We start from the raw sequence: 23,938 nt of genomic DNA, 5'->3' as shown, positions 1-23,938 counted from the left end.
GATTGGTGAAAACGTCCATTTTATTGGATGCCAGTACTAATAACAATATTATTTTAAGTAGCTATGCTATTATTTTGTATTAAGTGAAGAATTACTATTTTATGCCTATCAGACATAAATTATCATTAGTAGTTGTTGGTCCTAACGCTGATAGATATAGAATGTTGTAGTATAAAATAGTTGTTAAAATGTAGAATGTTGTAATTTCACATTGCATAGATCCAAATAGATTGTTTCATCTTTCCAGGCTGAGTTGGCTTCAGTTTTGAAAAGAACAGCTGAGTCCATTTTTGAGAAGGGTGGCATTATCAGGTCTATAAGTAACATTGGACAGAAGCCGACACCTTTCAAAATAAGTAAAAATAGCAAACCGTACCGGGAAGCTTGGTATGTAATACTGTAATAATTTTGTCATTGCTTTCTACTACTATTCTTAAACAAATTTGATTGTGGAATAATCCATTATTGTATTTTTTGCTTAAGCATTCCTTAGATATTTTTCTGAAACCCACATTCATCAACCAACTTCATTCTATAGAAAAACGGATAAATGGTTCCAATGTAGGTCCACCCTGCGTACCCACAAGACGTGAGAAAAAGGCGTGAACTACTTATCCGTGAATGCATGGAAAGCTGTCCTACCATAGCTACAAGTATCAATGGCTCTATCACAATCACCCAGTCAACAACATACATGCCTCAGTACAACAGAATCAAATTTTTGATCACCACTCAATACTCTGCACAATCAAAACAAAAAATAAAGCAGATAGTGCTAAAAACACAAGTACAGTCGAAACTACTCAAAACTAAACTTGATGCAATTGAAACTCAGACTAGTCAGGGTAAATTGGGGGCAGGTGACTGAACAAAAATGAGTAGAAGACAAATACTTGAGTCTTTGCTATGGTGTTGCGCCAGAACATTGATGAAACCATGCCCAGGGAACCAAAAAAAAAATCTCGTTAACAAAAAATATTATTTTTTTTGGGATAGAGAAACTATGGCTCTAAAAAAGAACTTTATCCAGGGACATAACAGACTTTTCTGACAGGCTTGCAAGAGGATGGATCCAATTATGTGGCACCCAAAAAGCTGTACGATTCTGAAGTAAGGAAAAATAAAAAGTCATAAATAGCAAGATTTAGCAGACTGATAACAAAATAAAGGAGTTTTGGAGAATTATAAATGAGTAAAGAGGTAAGAAATAACGGATCCCTATCATGTCAGTAATATCATAAATGCTACTTTTATCCAGCCACCTGTGCAACCAGCATTTACCATTTACAGTACTGGATTGTCCAATTTAGCCAAATACAACACCAGCACTCAGTAAATTTAAACACATTACACACACTGAACTGAGTTAACTACTTGAGGAGCTCAAGGCAAACTCATCAGGGCATGACGGCAAGTACTGTGAACAAGAATTGAGAACACTATTACTGCACATTTTTAATGCTTCCATCGATCAGGCAACCCTACCTCACAGCTTTACAATATCCATGATATTTCCAAAATTTAAAAAAGACAAGTCAGACCCTAAAATCTACAGACCTATTGCCAACCTGCCATCCAAATAAAAAATAATAGAACGTGCAATCTACGATCAACTTATCAAGCATCTTGAAGCTAACAATCTAATAATAGGACACGGGTGGGTTTAGAAAGGGATACAGAACATCATCCACGACTTCAGAGCTTTGTAATAACATAAATAACTGATGGTAGTACAAAAACAGCATCTGGCCTTTTCATTCACCTCCAGTAAGCATTTCATACACTGAATTGGAATACATTGAAAGGGAAATTGAAAAAGCTCATAATAGTTGGTACAGCTCTACTGTGGTTTCAGGATTATCTATCAAATCGTAGCAATATGTACCAATCGAACACCAAAAAGATAACAACATCATTCAATATAAATACTCACTCCGATATGTAAACAGAGGCCTACCCCAAGGGTCTATACTGGGACCACTCCTCTTCCTAGTTCACATCAATGATCTCCTCAAAGAAATCAACAGTTGAAACAATTTTATACTCTTTGCGGATGACACTACTATACTAGTGCCACATAACAGTCGGGAGTCAACCCAAAACAACTTAGTAGCTGCCCTGGAAGAAGCAAGAAATGCTTGTGATAGATTGCACCTAGCCATAAATAAACAAAAGACTATCCACATTAAATTCCAACCAACTGGTAATAGCCTGAAAGTCCATACAACTAACCATATACCACAATATTACTCGGCATCACAATCGACAATAACCTTAAGCCAGTTACACACACATTGATTTTTTGCTGTTCTTATGAATTCTACCAGATTTAACGGCAAACATCTGTTCAATCTAATGGAATTTATAAGGACGAAAAAATTCGTACGTCCAAAAATCGATGTGTGTGTAACTGTCTTTACTTGGCAGCCTCATATAGAGCAGCTTTGTTTAAAGCTGTCATCTACATTCTATGTCATCCGGCGACTGTCTAATATATATCAGGGGATAAAACAGAAACTACTGCATATGATGCCTTGTTTGCCTCCCATCTTAGATACGGCATTGTGGCCAGGGGCTCTGCGTCTTTGGTTCACATGAATAAATAAATAAGTTTATTTCCACATAATTCAAACAATACAAAATACAAGTTCAAAATACAAAATACAAATTACATCTCTACATAATAACTTAGACCATACTATTTCAAAAAATATATAGAAACTACAAAATTATAAGTAATAATAATACATAGTAAGACATTTGTAATAACATAATATACCATCCTGGTTATGTGGAATAGGCTGCTCCTGAGGTTGTTTTTGAAAAACCTGTATTGGGGCAGCCATACATTATTATTTTTTAAATTTTTTGGAAGTAAAAAAAAATAAATAAATAAGAATAAAGTTCTTATAATTCATAATAAGGCACTCAGAACTATCCTGAAGGAAGAAAACATGACAGAACACTACCGACCGCTTTTCAAGAAACATGGAATACTTACGGTGATCTCACTATATATCCTGGAGTACACTATAATGGCAAAAAGAGCAAACACAACGCTTAGAGGCGATAAGTATCAGTATAACTTAAGGAATGACGGGTACATTTACCTTCCAATTCACCGGTTGAAGAAGTTTGAGCAATCACCAGCATATGTGGGAGCCTTTTTTCAACCAGCTGCCAGACAACCTGAAGGCACTAGAGGCCTCTGCACTGAAGCAGTATCTGATAGCCCGATTATACTACGCACCCACAGAGTTTGTCCAGGACCACACCTACCAGCACTTGACAGTACGACAAGGAATGATGTGAACCTCCGCTGAAGGGAGGACATTTTGATAATACCCCGGTCATTGAACTGCGACGAAGATGAATCAAGTAAGAAGTAATTAGTGCGTACAACGGATAGTGAACAGGAAAATAGCATAGTTTGGGTGGCTCGTTGGAGTAAGTGATAACGCGCCGGTCTAATTTTCAAGAGAACCTGAGTTCGAATATCGACCGGGGCAAAAGATTTTGACCACAGCACAATCACATAGATACGGCCACCCCGTCTTTCAGAGGAGACGATAAGCCTAAGAGCTTATGTGGGCATCACCCTCAGTATTATTATTTTAGTTGGTTTGCCTCGGACGCCATCAGGAATGGGGATAGTTCTCGATTGGCCATGCTTTGGATCAGCCCGGTTTGATTTACAGTCGTAAACCTACTCATATCCTCTATCATTTGTATTTCTGGATCTGATCGTTGGCTTTGTGAGGTAAACTGGATCTAGAAGTAGGCTTTGGGTCGTGTGAACGGTCCACACCTTCCGTGGTGGTGAATTTCATCCCTCACGGAAGTGTGTCATGCATTCGTATTCATTTTTCGTGGAAACGCAACTTTGAGGCCAATTCACACAGCAATAGACAGACTGAGGAAATATCGAACGTCTGCATGCAGACAGACGAACGGCTGTGTGTGTCACATCATTCGATAACCTGGGGTTGATTTTATTTCCGTCTGTTGCTATGTGCAATGGTCTTTATGCTCAAGGTGGAGCCTACGATTCAGTTAGCTAATCCTACAACTCATTAATTATTACGAGGTACACTCAATATATTTGTAATATGTTAAAGAATACAATGTTCTCAAATTTATAATCAACTTCAATCAGTTGAACGATAAATTATTGAACTAATCCAGCTCATTTATCTTTACACAATCATTAAAATCATAAGTAAAAGAATAGCAGTTTTCTTGAGTAATAAAATTTGACAAAAATACCGATGACTTCATAATACATGTTTCACCACAAGGTGTAATTTTTCAATAAATTCGTGATATTTCTAGACAACATTTCAGTGTTCCATTATAATTTTTTAAATGAAAGCATCATTGTATTACGTATTCATCAATGCTTTTCGCATAATCCATATATTCTACTCATTTTAATAAAGATTATGGTTTCTGGATCCATTCCGAGCTGCGATTATATTAACACACGTTTTTCTATGTATTTCACATGACATGCAGTCAAATATTTAAGTAAATAATGAAATTCGTTCACTTACTGACTGTAGTACTTTCGACCGTCTAGCGATCATTTTCAACAGACTGTTGACGAATTTGATTATTTACTTGAATATTTTACTGCATGTCGTGTGAAATACATAGAAAAAAATGTGCCATTTTTATATTAGAAAGGTTTTATTGTCGTTCTCTGTATAATACTGTTATAATCATACTCGAAACTTATAAACTTGAATCTAATTAGTAACAACTTTACGTTACAGCTATTTCATTCTTGAATTCAACTATCCTCCGACTGAAATAAATGATTTAGCAAATACAATTAACCGAGATGTGGATGTGATAAGAGGCAGAATATTTCCTCAAATCAATTTCAAACCCATAGAATGCACATTCGAGGAGGAAATGAGACCAGCTCCTTACAGGCAAGCCAAACATATATGCTTTTACTATTACATATATATATATATTCAATTTTCGGTGTTGTCTCCATGAAGAAACGCTTATTATATAGTTGACAGAATTGTTATACAAATGTAAACATTAATATTTCGGTAATAGCTTAATAATTAGAATATTTTATTCTAGTACAAATGCATTTTTTAAAATTACTAAAACAAAATCGTATTTGTAGTAGAGTACATTTTTCAGTACTCAGTTATAAAACAGATTCGTCAAATGTTTTTATTCATCATAGCTATTAAATAACAGAATATAAAATAGTAAAAAAAACTTATGTGGGCAAAAGTTATTTCGTGCTGCTAATGTGCACATTATTTATTTATTTGTACAATATCACTTAACCATATCATTATTATCAAAATTATTGTTTGATTATCGAGCCATTATAGAAGAATGTTAATTTTATTTTACTTTCATTACAGGTCAGAAGTACAAGAAATGATGGCTAATAGAAAGATTCGTGGAACAAGATTCTCAAAGAAATTCCAATACAATAATGGTCTGGGTTACAACCCTCTATAAGTCACGTTCTGTGAATTCATAATTAGATTATTCAATAGACTTTTTACGTGAACTTCTTAGATAAATAGTGTTCGCTGATCGAGTATATTGAACAATTTATGGTCATTGTATGTACGTTTTTCTGTGTAAATAAAAAGTTGATGTAGTTGATGTTATTTGTTATAAATTTAATAATTTATAAGTGTGTAAGTCAGTGGTTCTCAAACTTTTCACTTCGAGCCCCCTGCATAATTCAGCTGTAAGCCGGGCCCCCTACATGTATAAGCGTATAACAACAAAGTCTATACAAACAATTATAATTTATTCAGGTACTATAGCTACTATAGTACATAGTTGTTACTTTTGTTTAGCATAGCAATTAACAATAAAAAGAGCTTCAGTGTGAAGGATGAGCTTGTTTTTTCGCACAGAGTTTGTTGAAAATAGGTGTCAGCTCTGATTACGCTACTCTAAGTTCCTGGTTCACATCCAGTCTTGATTTAAATTTACTTTTCATGGCAGCTAGAGAAGAAAACCCAGTTTCACACGAATAAGTTGTCGCAAATGGAGTCAATATCTTCAATGCCTTTTCACTCAAAATTGGGTGTTCCTTGTGCACACCAATCCAGAAGGATATGAGAGAATATTCTTCAAACTCCATTTTAAGCGCATAGTTACCTTGGAGATGAATGAGGTTTTCATCTTCTATCATGCTGAGGAAGCACTCATTGATTGAGAATTTGAAAATGTTTTGAATTCTGAGCATTCATCGCGCCCCCTTGGGGATCGCGCCCCACACTTTGAGAATCACTGGTGTAAGTTATTGTGTAGTATCAAGTATCTTGAAAAGGTTACAACTGCTTTTCAACTTGATTTTATTTAATTACTGTAATTGCTTTCGCTGAAATTCACACAAACCATACACTGAACTTTGTACTGAAATAATGCACTCTTGAATAACGAATAATTTTCTTAATTGTGTAACATAAACCTACTATGAATGTTCAACAAAAAGACTCATTACTGGTCATACTAAGATTATTGTGGGGGTTTTGTGCAAAGATGCAGTAGTAATTATGAAGCATTCCTTATGATTATTCACTTCGTTTATATTTTCTGTGTTTCTGAATAAATTTGAAATTCCTTGGCATGAGTAGTTTTGTCCGTGCTTGTAGTTGCTTAGATCTGGCAACTTTCATCAGCTACAAGTGCTTTGGATATGGGTTCGATTTCAAAGTAGACATGTAATCATCTAAAAAATCATGATCACCTCAATTGGTGGACTAGTTCAATTTTATTAATTTATGCTCGTATGACATTCAGCCACCAGTGGATCGTCAGAGAGCAACCATTGGCGGCCGAAGGTAAAGCACGCTGGAAGCCAGTGAGACACCAGGATTGGCCACCCTAGTGTATTGAGCACTATAAGAACTATAGTCCGTGCAAATTAAGATTCATACTTGGAGGAATATGCAGCGCAGAGAAATGGAAGGAGATCAGCCAATATTAAAGTGATTAATAGAGTAATAAGTGGAAGCGCAGTTGCCAATTTGTCAGTCGTTTGACCGCTTTCAGACAGGGAACTTCGCATGTGTAGCATGAGTACACGAACAGTCACTAGAAGTTGGAGATCGCTGGCCGCTTCAAAACGGCAACATCGTGTCTCTGTATCCCTCCCGCTGTATGCTTTCTCTGCTGCGCATGTCCATCTCAAGTCGGAAGTAAATTTGCACACTTGGAGACCCACTCGTTGCCAAAATGGTGGCTGAATGTTATACCAGCCTTCAAGACACAACTCATACATAATTGGAAGAGAGCAACAGGCTCAAACAATTTCCTGTTCCTATTTGTGACAATAATTATTCATGGGATATTGCATCCACACTTACCTACACGTCCTACTAAGGTTTCAATATGCTAACTATTTTCCGAGTGTACTATTAAAAAAAACACCCATTTCCAAAATTTCCATTTATTTTCAAAAAATATAAATAATATTTACATTGTTGAAAAAATTGTTGAGAAAAGTAGTTTGTACAATATTTTTGTTCCAAGTCATCTTTCACAAAGACTACAGACAATATCCAATTAATACCAATACATTATTTCGTCAACTATACATCGAATTATCCCATAAACTATTGCAGGACGATATGTAGGGGGAAATGAAAAATATGACCAATAAAATTACAAGAATAGTTGAACAATATCAAAGAATCCCATATTAATATAATTATCTAAAAATTATTGTCTTGTCATTAAATTCATCAAGACGAATATATTGACTTTGCCATTAAATAGCAATACATCAGAAGTTGAACAAAACAAATGAACAACATTTTCCATCGATATTGAATCACATTTTTTTATTAATGAAGAGATCTGATATTTCGAAAAGTATTTGTCACGGATTGGATAATAGGGTGGCGCAGAGAAACGGGAAATTTTGAAGTTGCCGTTGGTACACCTGTAAGTCTTGTAGGAGTGGGAGGCAGTTGTCATGATGTCAAATAGTAACGGACATTTAGTTACATTTGGGACACAGCCCCAAAGTTACTGTATGGTGTCTCGTCGTGGGGTGATTGGACCTTACTTTCTTGAGGATGAAAATGGTTCCACTGTAACGGTCACATCTCAACGTTACGTTCATATGCTGGAGACATTTTTTGCTCCACGGCTTCATGCTTTTTCAGATATTGAAATTCAGGAAACCTGGTTTCAACGTGATGGAGCTACCTCACACACTGCCAATCTGTCAATGGCTGCATTGAAACGTTTGTTTGGGGAGCGCATAATTTAAAGGAACGCTAACGTCACTTGGCCTCCTCTGTCTCCAGACCTCTCAGTTTGCGACTTCTTTCTATGGGGACATCTAAAGAGCGTTGTGTACCAGACTAAGCCAAGAAATCTTATTGACCTCAAGACTCAGATCGAAGAACACATCGCCAACATCCCGGAGACACATTGCGTCGCACAATGCTTAGTCTTCAAAATCGATTGAATGAATGTGTTAGGCGCAGGTTGTTTGATTGTACAATCAATACGGACGTGGGGAAATCTTTATTTAATCTTTATCAGCCCTTAATGGACAACATGATTGTAGAATACAACGCCTCCCTTTTTATCAACTTTCAAACTAAATATTTATCGATATTGAATCTCAGTTTTTTTAAAAGAAACTTAGATTGTCAACAATCGGATTATATAATCAATAACAATACTGGGATAATTCGTTCATGGGTCAACAAGATTATAGAACACAACACCTCCTTGTTTCTCATCAGCTTCATCGCCTTCCTCACAGTCGTGATAAGCGTCGTCGTCTTCAGATTCCTCTTCCGACGAAGATTTGCTGCCATCTTTGTCTCTGTAGGTCCAACCGGATGTGTCTTTTGGTACCACAATTCGACTCGATTCTCTCTGTGATTTCAGTCTTTCCACGGCGTGCTTCAGTTGTATTTCCTGTGAAAAAATGTAATGTGTAGTGGATATTACATGACTCACGAACTATAATTAAATACAAACCACTGATTTTGATGAATATTACACGACTCATGGAATACAAACATCATGCTTTGAAATTATCATGAAAAAAGGAGCTGAGTAGTATATCGACTTTGAACCAGTTTATAGATGGAATTAAATGGAGAATGCATTTATTCAAATGCTAATTAATATATAATTATTATTTAACGAAAATCCTAATATATTATATATTAATTAGCATTTGAATAAATGCATTCTCCATTTAATTCCATCTGTAAACTGGTTGGCCGCTATGGCTTCGTATAAAATGAGCGCTGCTGTCTAGAGATTGTCAGTTTGGTGTAAGGGTAAGCATTCCTGACTAGCAATTGGGAGGTACCGGGTTCGATTCCCGGGCTGACAACTAATTTTTGGATAGTAGTTCTCATCTAATTTCCATCTAGCTGTTAACCCTGTTGTCAATGTCTGCAGTAGCAGAAGTCTTCGGGGTGATTAACAGCATTTATTTAAGACTTTGAACCAGCTGAAAACAGCCATTGCAGCTCGCAATTGATTAGTAGACATTCAATCATTCATGTAACAAGTCACAGTAGAAGTGAGAGCAAGTCGAAATCATAATTTTACAGAATTCAAAAAGAAAGCAACTTTTGTGAAAGTCAGAGCCCATTTCTCAAGTTTGTTGCTTATGAATATCTCTCAAAACTAATATTAATTTCTTTTAATTCCCATAACGAAGCACGGGTGCCCTGCTAGTATTAAATAATAACATTTACTCATTGAGTTATTTCACATATAATATAGCCCCTCACTTATCCAGTAAAGAGATAGCAGCTTTGTAGAATATTGATATGAAACTAAATTATTTTCAATAAATATATTAAGCGAATAAGTTGGATTTGATTTTCAACCTGTATCTATGTCAATCACAGATTATCAATTCTCATTTCAACCACTTAATTTATTATGTAGAAATAACACACTAGTTGATTCGAATAGAAAAAGGCTTTCCTATGATATGAGAAGAAGTATTTTGCAAGATAATAATTAAACTCGGAACAAAATATTTCTAAGATAAATTCTGAACAATGAAATTTGCAAAGAGAAATAACAGTTGCGATTGCGTTAATTTGTTTGAAAAGACTGTACTTTTCTTTTCATTTGATGTCTTCTATCAGAATTGCTAATTTCGAACTTAAATTCAAGAAATATTCTATGATGTAAAATCTGACAAAGCATTTATTGGAACGGTTCCACTTGTTTTTCGTTCCGCTACTACGTAGACATCATGTCGTCATTGTGCGTCTGCGCTGACCAGTGACGTCACAGTCAAGGTTCACGTTGCTACTCTAGTCAAGTTGGTTTTCTATACTTCTATTCGTACCTTTTTCGTCGGATTGTTTGCCGTTGCAATTTTAATATTTGTGCTATTCGATTTTTTAGAATTTAATCTTGTCTTTAGGCATCTTACCTTTTAGATATTTGTTACTTTTTCACCATTCGGTTGCGAGCGCTTTGCCTATGTTTCTAACACATCCGGCATCTTGCCTCTTTTCATTGTAGCTTGCAGCATCTCTTTGTCTTTTCATGGAGGTCGTTGGGTATGCATCTCACGCCCGGTCTAAACTTTTCATCTGAATTCATCGGACCTACAGAACCTTTTTAAAGTGTGAATTATTCTTCAAATTAATTCGTTTGTTCTATTCTTCAAGTGTGATTCAATTATTCATCAAGTTCTTCACTCAGTTACTCTGTTAAACTTTGATAAACTTTGTCAAAAATTGCAACCTCGTGTGAGCGTTTCATCGCTATTCATTTGATCTACAGAACTTTTTTAAAGTGTGAATTATTCTTCAAATCAATTCATTTATTCTATTCTTCAATTGTGATTAAATTATTCATCGATTGCTTGCATATTGCTTTGATAAACTTTGTCAAAAATTACAACCTCGTGTAAGCTTCAGTTGCCATTTTTCTACAATTGGCTTCACCTCGTGAAACTCAAACTTTCAAGTGCATCATCTCTACCATTTGGAAATCAATCCAAAAACTCCACAACTTGAAGATCGGATTATTCGTTTGGAATTCTACTTGCTCCAGCCTACATTTCCATTGGGGGATTCGCCTGCTGTAGTGGACGTTTCCATGCTTGTCATCGCATGGCCAGATCACTTCATCGCTTGCTGATGTCCTGTTCCTGTTGGTATTGCAGAGTCATTGCCTGTCTGCCTGGCCGCATCTCTTCTTCAAAATTTTATTCAGGTTATGTAAATTGTTCCTTTCAATTTTCATTTACGTATGCATCATTATTGTTTTATTAATGTCTATCTTGACATTCATTTCACTGAGGCCACCGACGCCTATTTATTTATTGGATTTGACAGCTACCCTTGGCTTTACAAGTGATTTTCTGGCCACTGACGCCTACTAATTGATTTATTAATGTCTATCTTGACATTCATTTCACTGAGGCCACCGACGCCTATTTATTTATTGGATTTGACAGCTACCCTTGGCTTTACAAGTGATTTTCTGGCCACTGACGCCTACTAATTGATTTATTAATGTCTATCTTGACATTCATTTCACTGAGGCCACCGACGCCTATTTGTTTATTGGATTTGACAGCTACCCTTGGCTTTACAAGTGATTTTTTTTTTTTGAGGCCACTGTCGCCTATTAATCGTTCTAATTGATGACCATCTTGACACTCAATTCATTGAAGGCCCATGTCGCCTATATTCAACCTGGACTGTCCTCATTGTATTTATTAGCTACCCTTAGCTCTTAAGTGATATTTTAAGGCCAGTAACGCCTATTAATTGTTTGGTCGAAGTCTATCTTGACATTCAAATCACTGAAGGCCTATGCCGCATATATTTTTATACGTTACTTGCTGAGCATTTTTTACAGATTATTGTCATTTTTTAACCATTAATATTGTACCTTATAGTAATAACTTTCATTATTGCACTCAATTTATATTCATTTCAGGTATCATTAATACTACCTTTTCATTTATTGTCAGACTTCAATGGTCATTAATGTCATTGACCTAATTTCATTTAAATTTTGTATTTCTCTACATTATTTCACATGTTGTAATTTTCCCAAGATATTTGACTAATTGTTTTTGTATGCGGCCATCTGCCTATCATTATTTAAAGATTCAAAGACTTAAAGACTTAAGATATTTAACTTAATCTACTCACAATTGTTCTTGTATGTGGCCATCTGCCTATTATTATTTTATTGATCTCAAAATATTTGACACAATTGTTCTTGTATGTGGCCATCTGCCTATTATTATTTTATTGATCCCAAAATATTTGACACAATTGTTTTTGTATGTGGCCATCTGCCTATTATTATCTTATTATTATTAAATCTTATCTTGTTGATTTATTTAGTCTTTTATTGGCGTACTTACCACACTTCAAGCTATCAGTATTTTTATGCACAGAATTCAAAGATTTATTTGTAGGTATTTATAACATCTATCATCCACAGTCCACTGCCCTGCCCTTGGATTCTGTCATAAAAATTGGTCCTCCAGCCCGTCATCTTCGACCCAGTGTCTACCTAGGATATTGTTAATTGGGGACCAATTGGATAAAAATTGGTCCTCCTGCCCGTCATCTTTGACCCAGTTTGCCTAGGATAATTGTTAATTTTTATTACCCATTTCTTGGTCCATTGAACCTTGGGGTTTCAGTGACCATGTGCCTAATAGTCTAGCTTGACGCCAATGATTAGGTCCCACTCTAGAGTATATCTTATTTCATTGTACCTTTGTATGTTTATATTGTTTAATATTAAGCATTCACACACTTGTTTCAAATTTTCAGTACTGGCTGCAACTCAAAGCACGCTGCGACGTGTATGCACCAGCTATCAACTATCTTGTACCCTGAGAGACTGAACCGCACTGAACTGGTCACAGACGGCTATTGCGCATTGAGAAAACAACACACGGCAAACTACACCGCCTTGCGAGCTCGCTACTTGACTCACCGCACAGCAAGCTTGATACAACTTGCCTCAAATGCACAGGCGTGCCTCTCTGCGTACTGGACCAGCGCCCAAGGTTGCTTATTGGCGCAGCAATCGCATTGCTACAGTGCACTATCGTGTCATTCACTCAGGTTTTTCTGTTAATTTTTAAGCATGTCCGATCATGAGGAAGATTCACTTCCTGAGCCTTCTGCTCTTTTCAATACAAGAGACAATTTACACCAGGAAATAGATTGGTTCATAACCAGCTATAACGATTATGTTGTGGACACTGAAGCCACTTATTATCAACTATTGACTGTAAAAAACGAACTAGGTTCACTTAGAATTAAGTATGATAAGATACATCAACAATTATGGAATTCAGAGTTGCAAGCACAGGACACTTCAACTCATTTTGAGATACTCAATAAGTTTATCTCCATTACCTCTAAGGCAAACGCTGCATTAACTGCTTTTGAAAGCAGACAACGCATCAATGAGGCCACTGCTGGTGCTTCCCAGCGGCCAACATCTCAAAACGCACCTTTGGCAAATTTTCAGTTGCCTCAGATACCGCTTCCACGCTTCAATGGGGAGCTTTCAAAATGGCAAGCATTCTCAAGTGCTTTTACTAATATTATTGGTAATCAAGATAACATTAATGATTCATTGAAATTTTTCTATCTTCGTCAATCACTCAGTGGTGAAGCTCTTGCTAGAGTGGAACACATTGAAGCTGACGAAAATGGTTTTCAGCTTGCATGGAACCTCTTAAGGGAGAGGTATGACAACAAGAGATTAATTGCTGCCAGGCACGTCACGGCAATTGAATCTCCGCCTACCATAAAGCGTAACTGTCCGCAATCATTACGGGCATTCATTGACTTTTGCAAGTCCCACATTACCGCGCTCGAAGCGCTTCAACTTGGAGTCCAAATCAAGGACTTGTTGTATATGCACAAAATGTTGTTGCAGTTGGATACTGCTACTGTTCGAGAATGGGAAAAGAGTGTTGGTATACACGACATTCCCACCATTGATAAATTCTGGAATTTTTTGGAATCACAATGCAAAATCATGGAAGCTGTTGCTTCAAGCTCAGCTAACCATCATCAAGGAAATGTACAGCAAGGTACATCCAACTCGGTTGGTGCTCATAGCAAGCCGAAGTTCAACCAAAATCTATCGAATGTTCAAGCTAGGATGCAGGTTACTACCTCTTCTATGTCACCTTGTAGTTTTTGTAATTCTGTTGGTCATTTTCCAAATCGTTGTAATGAATTATTGAAGTTGCAGGTTACTGATCGTTGGAATGCTGTCCGTGACAAAAGGTTATGTTATAATTGCCTCAAGCCTTTCGCACCCAATCATGTTTGTTCGGACAAATCGTGTACACTTTGTGGCAAGAGTCACCACACTGTTCTTCACAGGTCGTATCCTCAATCACGGGACACTCAGCCTACTTCTAAGGATAAGGTAACTTCAAATGTTATTCATCCTCAATCCTTTGCTCCCTCCAGGGGCAAGAATGCTGTTTTGAATTCCGTCATGGTTCAGAATGTGGAAACAACTAAGCAAGCTGTTTCTCATGCAGAACAGCCTCAGAAGAACTCTCATGTCACAATGAGCTCCACTTCGTCACTGTGTTTGCAACAGCAATCAACTGTCGCCTTGTTACCTACTGCCGAAGTTTTGGTTCAATCTTCTAGTGGGGAATTTATTAAAGCAACCGCGCTTTTAGATTCTTGCTCTGATTGTAATTTGATGTCAACTAGGTTGGCTGAAAAATTGTCACTTGTTACTTTGTATTCTGACACTTTGATTCATAGTGTAGGTGAGAATAAGACCAAATCATCTGTTTCTCATTCAGTTTGCTTGTCTTCTGCTGATCGTTTGTGGTCGGTTGAAGAAAATTGTATTGTAGTTGATAGCATATCATCTAATGTTCCTAGGGTTAACATCGATCTTTCTCAAATTTCAATTCCTGTTGAACTCAAATTAGCGGATCCATTGTTTGATCAGCCTAAGCCTGTAGATCTGTTACTTGGTGCTGGCATATTTGCATCTGTTCTTCAGCCTGGTAAATTATATCTAGCTCAAAACGCTCCCATCCTTCAGAAAACCAGTCTAGGTTGGGTCATATTTGGTTCTTGTAAAGCTATTCGTCCTATTGCAGCACCTCGTTCGTGCCTCCCCGCTTCACCTGTGGCCGCTCCCCGTAGGGTCATGTCGAATTTTCTAACTTCAAATGATGTCTCTCATCAGTTAGAGAAATCAGTTCAGGAAATCAGTTCTCAATCAGTTCAGGAAATCAGTTCTCAATCAGTTCAGTTCAGGTATTAGCTACCAATTCTTCTCATCATGATGTTATCTCAGGTATAATCAATGGTTGCTCCACCTATCACAAAATCGTTCGTACAACAGCATATGTTCTACGGTTCATTCATAATTGTAGAAAACAAAATTCAGTCACTCCGCGCTTTGGTCAATTAACTATCTCTGAAATTTCAGAAGCTGAAAATTGTATCTTCAAATCTATTCAAGAAGAAGCTTTCTCTGCCGAACTTAAAGCATTGCGTCAAAATCAGGAGCTATTGCCTAATAGTTCTATTAAAGCCTTGTCACCATTCATTCATTCAGATTCTCTGCTCAGAGTTGGTGGACGTTTGCAAAATGCAAATGCTTCTTTTGATTATAAACATCAAATATTGTTGCCTAGCAATCACAAATTCACTCGTGCATTGATTGTTGCTCACCATCGTCGTCTAAGTCATGCTGGGGTGCAGGCCACCATGGCCAGTGTAAGACAACGATTTTGGTTTCCCTCCACCCGTCGCACCATCAAAAGTGTATTGCGGCATTGCATATTGTGTTTTCGCTTTTCGGCTCTTCGCTCTGAGCAAATCATGGGTAGTTTACCAGCGGCCCGCGTTCAGGCTAACTTTCCCTTTTATAATTGTGGTTTGGATTACGCCGGTCCTATTTCCATCCATGTAGGCGGCCCCAAATCTCGTACTTCATATTTAACCACTCTTCAGAAAAAAGGCAAATGGTTAAACAGTTGTGAAAATTTGAAGGTCGGTACAGTTGTCATCTTGAAGGATCCTGGTTCCGCGCAGTCCACTTGGAAGCTGGCGCGCATTACTGAAGTTCATCCCGGTAAGGACGACAAGGTACGAGTTGTCACTGTTCTCACTCCCTCTGGCACTTTTAAGAGAGCTATTTCGAGTTTAGCACCTCTTCCCATTGATGAGGATTCTAGTTAATCCCCTTGCCCTTATGGTTCATGTTGTATTTTTAGGTTTCATTGTTTTTTTCCCCTGGTTCTCACATGGGGCCCAGTTTTCAATTTCCAATTGCCTTGCCAGATTTTACATATTTCTTACTTTTTCTTATTGTGCCATACCCCCGTATGACACAAGGGGCCCAGTTTATGTAAAATCTGACAAAGCATTTATTGGAACGGTTCCACTTGTTTTTCGTTCCGCTACTACGTAGACATCATGTCGTCATTGTGCGTCTGCGCTGACCAGTGACGTCACAGTCAAGGTTCACGTTGCTACTCTAGTCAAGTTGGTTTTCTATACTTCTATTCGTACCTTTTTCGTCGGATTGTTTGCCGTTGCAATTTTAATATTTGTGCTATTCGATTTTTTAGAATTTAATCTTGTCTTTAGGCATCTTACCTTTTAGATATTTGTTACTTTTTCACCATTCGGTTGCGAGCGCTTTGCCTATGTTTCTAACACATCCGGCATCTTGCCTCTTTTCATTGTAGCTTGCAGCATCTCTTTGTCTTTTCATGGAGGTCGTTGGGTATGCATCTCACGCCCGGTCTAAACTTTTCATCTGAATTCATCGGACCTACAGAACCTTTTTAAAGTGTGAATTATTCTTCAAATTAATTCGTTTGTTCTATTCTTCAAGTGTGATTCAATTATTCATCAAGTTCTTCACTCAGTTACTCTGTTAAACTTTGATAAACTTTGTCAAAAATTGCAACCTCGTGTGAGCGTTTCATCGCTATTCATTTGATCTACAGAACTTTTTTAAAGTGTGAATTATTCTTCAAATCAATTCATTTATTCTATTCTTCAATTGTGATTAAATTATTCATCGATTGCTTGCATATTGCTTTGATAAACTTTGTCAAAAATTACAACCTCGTGTAAGCTTCAGTTGCCATTTTTCTACAATTGGCTTCACCTCGTGAAACTCAAACTTTCAAGTGCATCATCTCTACCATTTGGAAATCAATCCAAAAACTCCACAACTTGAAGATCGGATTATTCGTTTGGAATTCTACTTGCTCCAGCCTACATTTCCATTGGGGGATTCGCCTGCTGTAGTGGACGTTTCCATGCTTGTCATCGCATGGCCAGATCACTTCATCGCTTGCTGATGTCCTGTTCCTGTTGGTATTGCAGAGTCATTGCCTGTCTGCCTGGCCGCATCTCTTCTTCAAAATTTTATTCAGGCTATGTAAATCGTTCCTTTCAATTTTCATTTACGTATGCATCATTATTGTTTTATTAATGTCTATCTTGACATTCATTTCACTGAGGCCACCGACGCCTATTTATTTATTGGATTTGACAGCTACCCTTGGCTTTACAAGTGATTTTCTGGCCACTGACGCCTACTAATTGATTTATTAATGTCTATCTTGACATTCATTTCACTGAGGCCACCGACGCCTATTTATTTATTGGATTTGACAGCTACCCTTGGCTTTACAAGTGATTTTCTGGCCACTGACGCCTACTAATTGATTTATTAATGTCTATCTTGACATTCATTTCACTGAGGCCACCGACGCCTATTTGTTTATTGGATTTGACAGCTACCCTTGGCTTTACTAGTGATTTTTTTTTTTTGAGGCCACTGTCGCCTATTAATCGTTCTAATTGATGTCCATCTTGACACTCAATTCATTGAAGGCCCATGTCGCCTATATTCAACCTGGACTGTCCTCATTGTATTTATTAGCTACCCTTAGCTCTTAAGTGATATTTTAAGGCCAGTAACGCCTATTAATTGTTTGGTCGAAGTCTATCTTGACATTCAAATCACTGAAGGCCTATGCCGCATATATTTTTATACGTTACTTGCTGAGCATTTTTTACAGCTTATTGTCATTTTTTAACCATTAATATTGTACCTTATAGTAATAACTTTCATTATTGCACTCAATTTATATTCATTTCAGGTATCATTAATACTACCTTTTCATTTATTGTCAGACTTCAATGGTCATTAATGTCATTGACCTAATTTCATTTAAATTTTGTATTTCTCTACATTATTTCACATGTTGTAATTTTCCCAAGATATTTGACTAATTGTTTTTGTATGCGGCCATCTGCCTATCATTATTTAAAGATTCAAAGACTTAAAGACTTAAGATATTTAACTTAATCTACTCACAATTGTTCTTGTATGTGGCCATCTGCCTATTATTGTTTTATTGATCTCAAAATATTTGACACAATTGTTCTTGTATGTGGCCATCTGCCTATTATTATTTTATTGGTCCCAAAATATTTGACACAATTGTTTTTGTATGTGGCCATCTGCCTATTATTATCTTATTATTATTAAATCTTATCTTGTTGATTTATTTAGTCTTTTATTGGCGTACTTACCACACTTCAAGCTATCAGTATTTTTATGCACAGAATTCAAAGATTTATTTGTAGGTATTTATAACATCTATCATCCACAGTCCACTGCCCTGCCCCGCCCTGCCCTGCCCTGCCCTTGGATTCTGTCAATGAAGAAACTTGAACTTTTTGTTCCAACCACAATAGTGTAGTGCAAACTTCAAATAGACTGGAAGTTGCAACTAACAACTACCTAATATTATAACAGATGATGAGTACTGTATTTTACAATAATTTTATAACTTAATCTTTTTTAAATTTTTACCTTCAACTTTTCAGCTTGTTCACATTGCAGTCGCACCGAATCTGTCAACGTGAGCAGTTTCGTATCACCGTGAACGGGAGGAGGGGGTGTAGCTGCTGTTACCTCCCATTTCTGTTTCTTCTCAGTGGGCAATCTCTCCTTTTCCTTGACTTTCGTTTCTGTTTCCGTTCTAGACTTCAGTGTTTTGTGTGGCAGAAACCGTTCTCGTGGTTTTGCACTTTTTGTATCATCGAACTTCTCACAGAGGTGGCGAACGTACGGTTCATCGGCGAAAACTGCTTCAACCAGGTCCTTTGTATCACCCTCCAAATCTGATGGTTTTATAAGAGGCTCGGCCGGTTTTTCCACCCTAGAAAATAGAAAATGAGCTTTGTTCAATGCAGGTAAATGAGGCGCATAGTTATTTAGAGTTCAATGAAGTTCTTAGTGGACCTTGAGTGGTGGTTCAAATATTATTTATTCAAGAGAACAAAGTTTTTAGGCCCCTAAATAATCACATACAAGAGATTGGGCAGAGAAACAAAAACAGTTCCATTTAAAATTAATTTCTTTATAAAAAACAATAATACTGCTTACATGACAGTATTAAAGTTTTAATAGAACATTTAATTAACTTGGTTTATAATTTCTTTATGAAAAACAATAATACTGCTTACATGACAGTATTTAAGTTTTAATGGAACATTTAATTAACTTGGTTTTTTATTTCGTAGCACTGGTGATATTCTTACTTTTTTACTCTTACTATGCATAATGAACTATTGTAATTTTTCGTTATGGAAGCAATTTTTGTGAGAAATCCTGTATGTATGCTTCCATGTTTTCCATAAATAAATAAATAACTTATTAATTTAATTTGTATAAAGGTAATATTAGCAACCCCCAAATCAAACAAAACTTGAAGTAAACCCAATTCAGGGATATGAGTTTCAATTAAATAGAAGAGCTGATAATATATTGTTAGAGAATATCTAGCTGGTATTTTAAATATAATATATCTGCGCGAATTCAATTAATTCATAACATTTTATTACAAAACTGAGTATATTTTAAAATATTCAATCAATAGTAAGCATTCATGATTTTGGAATCATTCAGATATAGATCACTTATTTAATATTTTATAAATCATGTGCATAAAATTGGAAACTTTAATTTAAAAGAAAGAATTTGAAATAATACAATATTATTCATCACAACATTGATTGTAAACATATTTTTATAATCAGTTTAGAAGGACATGGACAAAAAATGAGATATTTTACCTGTAGATTTTCTGGTTGAATTGGGTTCCAGAATGAGAGGCGAATAGCTGCAGAGGATCAGCGACTTCGGTCTCGTCTTCTATATGACTTGGTTTCGAATCCTGCGTTTTGTAGCCAGGGTTACAGGAGCCTGTCCATTCCAAACGATTCAGCTCTTCGGGTCCATTCACATTCAGATTGGAAAGCATTTCAGCCAGACGTTCTTCTTCATTTCGTTTTTTCAATTCTGTTTCAAGTTTTTCTTTGAAATCTGAAATTCTTGCGCCTTTATCTGGCAGTTTATCTAAAAATTTTCTGAAAAAAAGAATTTTGTTAAGAAAACATGCAACTGCATGAATGTACAGTTCAAGTGAGCTTTACTAGCACTTGGTTATTTGAAGTTACCTCAGGGACCTAAAGCAATACCTACAATGCCTAAAGGGAGCACCTCAAGGATCATGGGAGTTGAGCATAGTGACACACAGGGCTCAGTATTGGGAATCTTGCTTTCCATTGTTTTCATGAATGTAATCATGTAGTGGCTTATCGAAAACAGTAATTACAGCGTGAGTTTCTAAACGATAATCTGAGTAGCCTATCCTTGACACCGCCTTCTCTTGCCAATCTAGTGACTTGTTGTTAGTTGTTAGATGAGTGAGATGTTAATGTTTTTTTAACAATTGTAGTCAAGTATTGACTATTTAGTGTTTATGTTTTTGATCCATCCAGGAAAGCCTGGGTATTGATCGAGAGATTGGAAATTGGAATGACTTCACAGCAAACGAGGAAGCAGTGATTTTTACAGATGATACCACTATTACAACTAGGTAGAGGTTTAACAAGTGGTGAGGCAAATTCAAGGTCTACAGAACTACTGAGTGGTGCAAAAAGTGGTTCCCAGCAAACAGACTCAAGCTGAATGAAGATAAAACAAATACCCTCATTTCTCACTCAGATGACAGGAGGCAGAACCTGTACCAGTCAAGCTGCTTGGCTTCTGGCTTATTTAATTACTTTATCCGTCTTCCCAGCAGTTCAGAGGCTGCAGGAGTCGTCATGATTTATGAGGATTATCTCCTGTGTATGTGGGTGTGTTCATCTACGGTAAATATTCATTTATGTAGTAGTATTGCCGGTCAAATATTCTCTGAGCTGTTTTACAAATACTCTCTTTCTTGAGATTGATTTTAGGTTTTCAGGCAGCAAGTTGTAGAAAAAAGGCCCAGCATATGTTGGGGATCTGCTATATTTTCTTAGTCGGTATTGAGGTAGATTCAGGTTGTGTTGGTTTCGCAGGTTGTAGTTGTGAAGATCCGATCTCAGTGTGGGGTTGGGGTTTGTCTCCTTAACTTGCTATATTGATTCCAATATGTAGAGCGATTATGCGTGAATATGTCAGGATTTTGCTGCTCTTGAATAGGTCTCTGCAGTGCTCAATCCTATCTACTCCCAATACCGTTCTTATTGCTCTTTTTTGGATTCTCAGTATTCTTTAAAGGTTAGTTTTAGCTGTTGAACCCCAAGCCGCAATGCCATAACGAAGGTGCGATGCGAATAGTGAGTGATAGGCAATAAGGGCAGTGCCTTCATCTTAGATGTGTCGTATTCTTTAGATCACATAGGCTGCTGAAGATAATTTCTTGCTAAGGTGGTCTATATGATGCTGCCATGTCAGGTGGCTGTCTATTAGTATGCCAAAGAATTTTATTGGGCTTTTTGTCATTATGTTGTCATCTATCTGTTCCGTTGCTGCGCCATTTCCTGTAGGTGTGAATTTGAGGTGGACTGTTTTGTTTTTGTTCATAGTTTGTTGTAGTCTATTGCATATTGAGGTTACTTCTTCTATTGCCGGTTCGATTATATTTGTTATTGGTGTGGTCTTCTTTCTTAGATGGAATAAGTATTTGGTGTCATTCGCAAACAATATGAACTTTTTTCTCACTCTGTAGTTCTTTTGGAAAATCATTTATGTAAACCAGGAAGAGCAGAGGGCCTAGTATGGATCCCTGGGGTACACCTCTGGTCACTGGGTAAAGTGAAGATTTGTAGGTAGTGGTGAAGTTGTTGTTATGGTGGTCAATCTCCACATACTGTAGTCTTTCAGATACGTAGTTCTCGATCCATTCAAGTGCCTTACCCTCAATTTTCAACTTTTTCAATGTTAATTTTAAGATGTTATTTAATTTTAAGATGTTAAGGCTGTATGCCTTATTGCCTTAATTTTAAGATGGATGGAAGGCTGAGATGGAGGACCGAAGAAGTAAAAGTAAGTAAGTAATCACCATGTGTTTGAAGTGAGCCGAAAGCTATCCAGGGTAATATAGGCTACCTGCTAGAAAAGCTTAGACACGTGGTAGGCAGGGAAAGTTTTGTGATTGCATACCACTCACTCTTTCACAGCCACTTCTCATATGGACTGATCCTGTGGGGACATGAACTAGCAGTGAAGGATGTGCTGCTCCTCCGCACTAAAGAGCACTCTGTACTATCACTCTTGCTGCAATTAGGGACCACTGTAACCCACTCTTCAACGGTACAGGGATCCTTACAACCTTCATCCAGTACGGCACGTGTTGTGATCTCCACACATTGAATCGACAACCAGGAAGCTTGGACTAGAAGAGGTGAAATCTACAGTCACAATACTTGCCGAGCGGCTGACCTGGGGGTCTTTTATACAAGGTTGAGTAGCACTTCACATAGCTCTCCATCAGCAGATATTTATCAAACGTCGCTCAGTGAATTGATAAGTTTACCAAGTAGGAAATTGCTAAGCACAGTGAAGCAGAGACTAAACCACAGGTCACTCTATACTCATTTGCTGAGCTTGATGAGCACCTTTTTAAAGGCAACTCTACATCCATAACTAGACAAAATGACAACCAACCTACTACTGTTTGTGACTGTTTATCTAGAACCCTCAGTCTTCGACAATGAAAACAAGTAAGTACGGTAAGATTCTAAGGCTGCCACTAACTGTAGAACTAGAATGATAGGGTACATATGACGTCATACATTGTTGTGTCATGATTGCAAAAGGCTTTTAGTAGAATTTCTCAAAGTCAGGTTATTGTATCTTTAATTTTTTTACTTGATAAACAAGGCCAAAAAGACTTGTATATAGGTAGGTCGCCAGTAAAATACCAAGTTACCGAGTACAAGCTAGTTAAATAGTATTAGATCTTATTGCGTTTCTACGCAAATACAAGTAACAAGTTCTTAAAGTAGGAACACCTGATCTTGGCAACCGGCTGGCGTTCAAATCGGGTCTCTAGATAGGCCACCTTACTCTATCTCACTGGTGACCCAGATGGATTTGCATACGAACTCCACTATTGTCTCTCTGGTGTCTTACACTGGCGACCAAACCTGATGTCTTAATGCCATATTAAAGCCAAAATGAGAATGAGATTTATTTAAAAGAAGTAGGACAAATACTTATTACTTTGGATTGCATAACATAATATTAAATAATTGGTATTATTAAATCAATTACCTGTTATCCAATAGTTTATTTTGTCTTTCTATAGCCTCTAATAATTGAACCTTGGTCATTTTATCTAATTCTGTATACCCTTGTTTTTCTTTCTTTGAAATTACTGGTTGACCAGGTACTTTATGAATCACTTTTTCAAATATCCCACTCAATTCTGCCATTGTATTTTTATTATAGTATATCCTATCTTGCTTTAAAACTATTTAATAACAACATCTTATTATTATAAAATATTTATACCTGTAACAAGATTAAAAATTACAAACCACTTGCGAGCTAAATAGAAAATAGAAAAACTTTTTAGGTTAGATTTTCT

At 36.8% G+C, this 23,938-nt stretch overlaps 2 protein-coding genes across 3 annotated transcripts; one reads left to right on the top strand and one right to left on the bottom strand.

Annotated features, from left to right (window-relative positions):
- Window positions 1-27: 27 nt before the first annotated feature.
- On the top strand, window positions 28-5,651 carry LOC111046689 (probable 28S ribosomal protein S6, mitochondrial). Its single transcript, XM_039431856.1, has 4 exons — window positions 28-33; window positions 230-387; window positions 4,776-4,937; window positions 5,397-5,651. Exons 1-4 carry the CDS (start codon window positions 28-30, stop codon window positions 5,494-5,496), a joined length of 426 nt encoding a protein of 141 aa, XP_039287790.1. The 3' UTR covers window positions 5,497-5,651.
- A 2,869-nt stretch (window positions 5,652-8,520) lies between these two features.
- Window positions 8,521-23,937, bottom strand: LOC111046690 (DNA-directed RNA polymerase II subunit GRINL1A). 2 transcript variants are annotated; one of them, XM_022332302.2, is made up of 4 exons: window positions 23,623-23,937; window positions 20,148-20,441; window positions 18,883-19,231; window positions 8,521-8,937 (listed from the first exon to the last, which is right to left on the bottom strand). In XM_022332302.2, exons 1-4 carry the CDS (start codon window positions 23,781-23,783, stop codon window positions 8,710-8,712), a joined length of 1,032 nt encoding a protein of 343 aa, XP_022187994.2. In that variant the 5' UTR covers window positions 23,784-23,937; the 3' UTR covers window positions 8,521-8,709. The 2 variants fall into 2 exon arrangements, with proteins under 2 accessions (XP_022187994.2, XP_039288082.1); XM_039432148.1 differs by having other exon boundaries at window positions 23,863-23,919.
- Between the last annotated feature and the right edge of the window lies 1 nt (window position 23,938).

Source organism: Nilaparvata lugens, chromosome 7, assembly GCF_014356525.2.
Source record: "Nilaparvata lugens isolate BPH chromosome 7, ASM1435652v1, whole genome shotgun sequence".
Classification (NCBI taxonomy): domain Eukaryota; kingdom Metazoa; phylum Arthropoda; class Insecta; order Hemiptera; family Delphacidae; genus Nilaparvata; species Nilaparvata lugens.
Note: the sequence above shows the minus strand (reverse complement) of the source record. Positions and strands in the feature narration are given on the sequence as shown.

Bases quoted from the DNA above. Each gene is read 5' to 3' on its own strand.
- LOC111046689 (XM_039431856.1), top strand. The intron at 388-4,775 runs GTATGTAATACT...TTTACGTTACAG, and splicing joins AAACCGTACCGGGAAGCTTG to CTATTTCATTCTTGAATTCA. The intron at 4,938-5,396 runs GCAAGCCAAACA...CTTTCATTACAG, and splicing joins ATGAGACCAGCTCCTTACAG to GTCAGAAGTACAAGAAATGA.
- LOC111046690 (XM_022332302.2), bottom strand. From the start codon at position 23,783: ATGGCAGAATTGAGTGGGATATTTGAAAAAGTGATTCATAAAGTACCT. The intron at 20,442-23,622 runs GTAATTGATTTA...TCTTTTTTTCAG, and splicing joins AATAAACTATTGGATAACAG to AAAATTTTTAGATAAACTGC. The intron at 8,938-18,882 runs GTAAAAATTTAA...ATTTTTTCACAG, and splicing joins AACAAGCTGAAAAGTTGAAG to GAAATACAACTGAAGCACGC.